At 44.2% G+C, this 4346-nt stretch overlaps 1 protein-coding gene across 1 annotated transcript in view; it reads right to left on the bottom strand.

The window, feature by feature from the left end:
- Positions 1 to 1221: 1221 nt before the first annotated feature.
- LOC119364819 (transmembrane protein 184C-like) overlaps positions 1222 to 4346 on the bottom strand; it is a 4152-nt gene continuing 1027 nt past the window's right edge. Inside the window, exons 2-5 of the mRNA XM_037630363.1 lie at positions 3386 to 3672; positions 3170 to 3292; positions 2397 to 2687; positions 1222 to 1733 (exon numbers count right to left, since the gene is read on the bottom strand). Coding sequence (XP_037486260.1) covers positions 1530 to 1733; positions 2397 to 2687; positions 3170 to 3292; positions 3386 to 3667 — 900 coding nt within the window. The 5' untranslated portion in view covers positions 3668 to 3672 and the 3' untranslated portion in view covers positions 1222 to 1529. The remainder of the gene's footprint in view (positions 1734 to 2396; positions 2688 to 3169; positions 3293 to 3385; positions 3673 to 4346) is intronic.

Here is a 4346-nt window from a genome sequence, read left to right as displayed (position 1 = left end):
CGCCACCAGCGGCGCAGTGGCCGAGGGCGCGACAGCCGCGGTTGACGGGGCGGCGGCGGTGTGGGCCACAAGCGCCTGTCCGGGCGAAGTAGCAGCCGGCGGGAGCGCGAAGAGGGAGCCGACGCTTCGTGTCTCGATCGGCGCCTGAAGGGAGGCGGCATCCAGCGGCCTCGAGAGAAGTGCCGCGAGGGAGGCCGGCAGAAAACCGGTGGCGGTAGAGCCGGACGCAGCGGCGGACGTCATAGCAGTCGGGCGACGGCGACGGCGGGCACGGCGGCGGCGGCGGTTTAGGGTTTTTAGGCGGAAGCGGACGTAACCTAGCGTGATACCATGTAAGACAATAGGCTTTGGGGGGAACCGGCACAACCCTCTAGGGGTGGCCTATCACATATATATATAATGAGGTGGTATACAACGTTACAATATACACATGTAAATACAGTCTAACACAGCTTGAAATATGATGTGGCATTCCGCCCAAAATAGGCACCACAAACTTTCCGATGTATAGATACGATTTCACCCGCAGCAGTGCTATGCGGACGACAGAATTCAGACGATTCACAGATGACACATACATCCAGCCGGACATGCGCATGAATGAGCAGGGTACCGGCCGCTGGATTTTCAGGTCGTGCATAGGTCGGGCAAAAGCATCGTGTGTGGAGCAATTTCGTTTCACCCGTCTTCCTTTGGCTTCTCCACTGGCTTAAATTTTGTGTGAGGCTGAACTTCACAGGTTGATTCCTTCTTCATGAATAGGTCCATATCATGGTGGAGTGCTGCTATGCACACGATGATGTGCAAACGATGTGTGAACGACAACGTATATCGGTCCGTCTACGCATATCAGTAAAGTGCAGCCAACGGCTGGATCGGGCATCGTCCCGTTGTCCTGCAGGCTGTGTCGTTCACACAGGCGGGCTTCTCATCATCCAGTGGGAACATCAATGATCGCTGATAGTCGTTTCGCTGGACCCTCTTACCACATTTCTTGAAGAGAAAAGGAACCTTGAAATCAAACCCTGCAAATTTCTGGCATTCGAAGTCCACACCATTCGTCAGTCGCCCACTTTGCCACTCTGTGCGGTGCGCTCCCCTTTCAGGTACCACCAATGTATGCAGAAAAATGCGACAACAATGCCATCCAAACCATACCTGGACTCATAGCACTGTGATAATTTCAGACAAGTTTTGGAACAACCATACAATGACACGCGATGATCTTGGCGACAGTAAACCACCATTTATTCTGGACGCAATTCGGAGTGGGAAACCCCCAAAATTCTCCTTATTCAGGCATTACATAGTACGGCATCACAGCACGGTAACAACAGTAGCATTCCTGTATGTTGCTCCTGATCATCTCTGTTTTTCTCTAATGTTCAAGGTATAACGACGACCCACTCTACACGTGTCCACAAGGAAATACACATCTCCTATAACATCTTTGAATCAATACTCCCAGCACATACACACAAAACCATACATGAACTAGCCACGGATGTTGCTTGGCACAAAGCCCTGCATCATTCGTTCTTCTTCACGGATTTCGCCTTGTCAGCGCCACTGTACGGAGCGACGTGGTACGCATATTGCTGGAGGACTGAGAAGATGACCATTTCCAGGATAATCAAGATATTCTGGATTGCCTCTTGGATGTGCTCCACGTCCAGCCAGAAATGGTGAGACTGAATCACCCCTACAGCAGCCAAAACATCCAGTGCACAGCCCTGCAGACAAGTAACGGCATTCAAAAATCAGGAGTTTGATCATATTTGATTTGATAGAAAGAAACTGTGTTACAAAATGGAACAGGTGTCGTATTTAGCTATTTAGTTTCCTACGGCAAAGGATTGCAAGTCAAGCACCCTAGTAGACAATAGGGTGGTTCACTCACAACAAGAGTCCACTGGGAATGTCTACTGCAACAAAGTTGTGCGTTGAAAGGTGAAATAATTTAAGTGATTTATGCTCATAAACTCGTTTCACACTTATCTCTAGCTTATTTTTTCATGGCAAGGGTAGCCATGTATAGTTGTTTCTTTGCGACCTTTATTATTATTATTACTGAATTTGGATATTTACATGGCAATGCATGGCAAATTAAATTGCAGACAAAGCTCCTATATCGATAACCATCAGCCATAATAAAAAATTAAGGTAATTAAATATCATGCTGGACAAAATCGAAAGAGTGAGTGAGAGAAGAAGCTTCATGCAAAATTATCGCAGATAACATGGCAAGAATAAAAGGTCTTAACTATCAACATTACTAAACCAATATCGCCACCTCAACTAAATGTTCAATAACATTCATACACACAGACAAAGTAACCCCAAGATATTTACAAGAATATTCAAACTCTTTCCAGCCAGGAGAGGAAGTGATTTACCTGCCAGAAAGAGAAGAAGACAATCCCTTTGATGCACAAGAACTTCGCAAGAGGCTTGTGAGGTGCCAACTCCTTAGCAAACAAGTGATAGAATATGACCAAGGCATATAATGCCATGGAGACTGAAAAGTTCAGTATAATTGTGAACGTCCAGCTGACCCAGCTGGGGTACAGCCCAAGAAGCTGAAGTGCAATAATCAGAATGGAGCATACAGGCCTAACAACAACAAATTGCCAGGTCCAGTACTTCAGAAGCTTTAATGTCTTGTGCTCCAACCGAACATTGCGGGGCTGCCAAAGCACAGAACCAGAAGCGTATTGGTTACTTTCAGTACACACAAAGTAAAACTAATGAACAGCATGAAAAGCCTTAACCATTAGTACTGCTAATATCTTCAAGACATGCAGGACAACATTTAAACGCATATAGGCAAACATAGTGAACAACACATGAAGAATCTAAGTTAAAATCATAACTCAAGCATGAGTACTCATATGTACATGCTTCAGTTAAACCAGATATTACTATGTAAATAAGTACTTTATTAATGAGTATATAAACCTTTTTGTTAAGATCGTAAATCATTTGAGTATTACTGAACAACGCAGCATCCTTCAAATATGTAAAGGTTCAGTATGGGTATGCACCTAAGACCCCCTTACTAATTTGTCATTCATAGTGCAGGTTGCATTACCAAAATTCAAGAGCAGATTACTGCAACATTCATCAAACTTTCTACTGTATAAGAGTATAGAAGGGTGTAAGAAGATACCAGGAAAAGAGAAACAGGGAAAGAATGATGAAGCACCCTCCCTTTGATTTCATCAGGTACAATGTTTTTGCTAATAGATATATTTAAGTAGCTGTACATCAATGCCAGAAACTTAGCAATAACCTGCACAATTGAAAGGAAAAAATATAAGGAAAAGTGAGCGAAATCAAATCACGAACTTCAGGTAAAAAATGTCATTGACCCAAGCGGGCTCACCAGTGCCTCATAGCATTCTTTAACAGACTCCAAGCATGTAAAAAACGTTTTGCTTCCCTTAATATCCAGAAGACCAACGAAGGAAGTTATAGCATACAGTGGAGGCATTAGCACAATAATGAGTATGGCCTTCTGCTCTTTGGCATTTTTCCAGTAGAAAAGATGTTGTGATACCAACTGTACTGTGAAATGCATAGATAACATTACACAACAAGCTGCTCCAAGGAGGGTAAGAGTTGGAGCATCCATTTTAGTAAGATCCATCCCTGGGAACATCGACATGGTGCCTGAAGATACAGATATTCATGTTTACTCATTAGAGATATGAACTTAAGCTAATGATTATTCAAAAAAAAAAGGTAGCATGAGAAGAACAAAACACCAAGAGCGTGAAGATTTGTATGATCATTTTCAAGATAGTAAAGAGCCAACTGAATCTCCAAATCCTCATTTGGAGAGTCACTACAAAAGATCCCCTCTCCATTTTTTGCTTGCACTCCAACCGACTCCTCAAATCCACTCATCTATATTTTATTTTATTAATTTCCTATAAAACTACTAACATCAAACTACTTGCATTTGTGTTCCCAACTCAACAAATTGATGTACTCCCTCTGTAAGCCAATATAAGACGTTTTAGATCACCAAAGTAGTGATGTAAAACGTCCTATAATAGTTTACAGAGGTAGTACTGATTATCGATGTGTCGGTCACAACTCACAACAAGCAAACATACTTCTGATGGTATGTACTACCCAGCCATACAAAAAATACTCCGGCTAGCAAAAAATCACTAGCAAGAGAGAAGAGATAGGCAGCAGATAGGAGCAGCGCACAGCGAGGCAGCAGCGCTCAGCATCGGCGGTGTAGCAGCAGCACGAGCGCCGAGGCCGGCAAGGATGGGTGCGGGCCGGTACCTCAGCCGCGGCAACATGCCCGGCAGCCTCCCCGACGGCGACAT

This window comes from Triticum dicoccoides, chromosome 2B (assembly GCF_002162155.2).
Source record: "Triticum dicoccoides isolate Atlit2015 ecotype Zavitan chromosome 2B, WEW_v2.0, whole genome shotgun sequence".
NCBI lineage: Eukaryota > Viridiplantae > Streptophyta > Magnoliopsida > Poales > Poaceae > Triticum > Triticum dicoccoides.
This window is presented reverse-complemented; position numbering and strand designations above follow the sequence as displayed.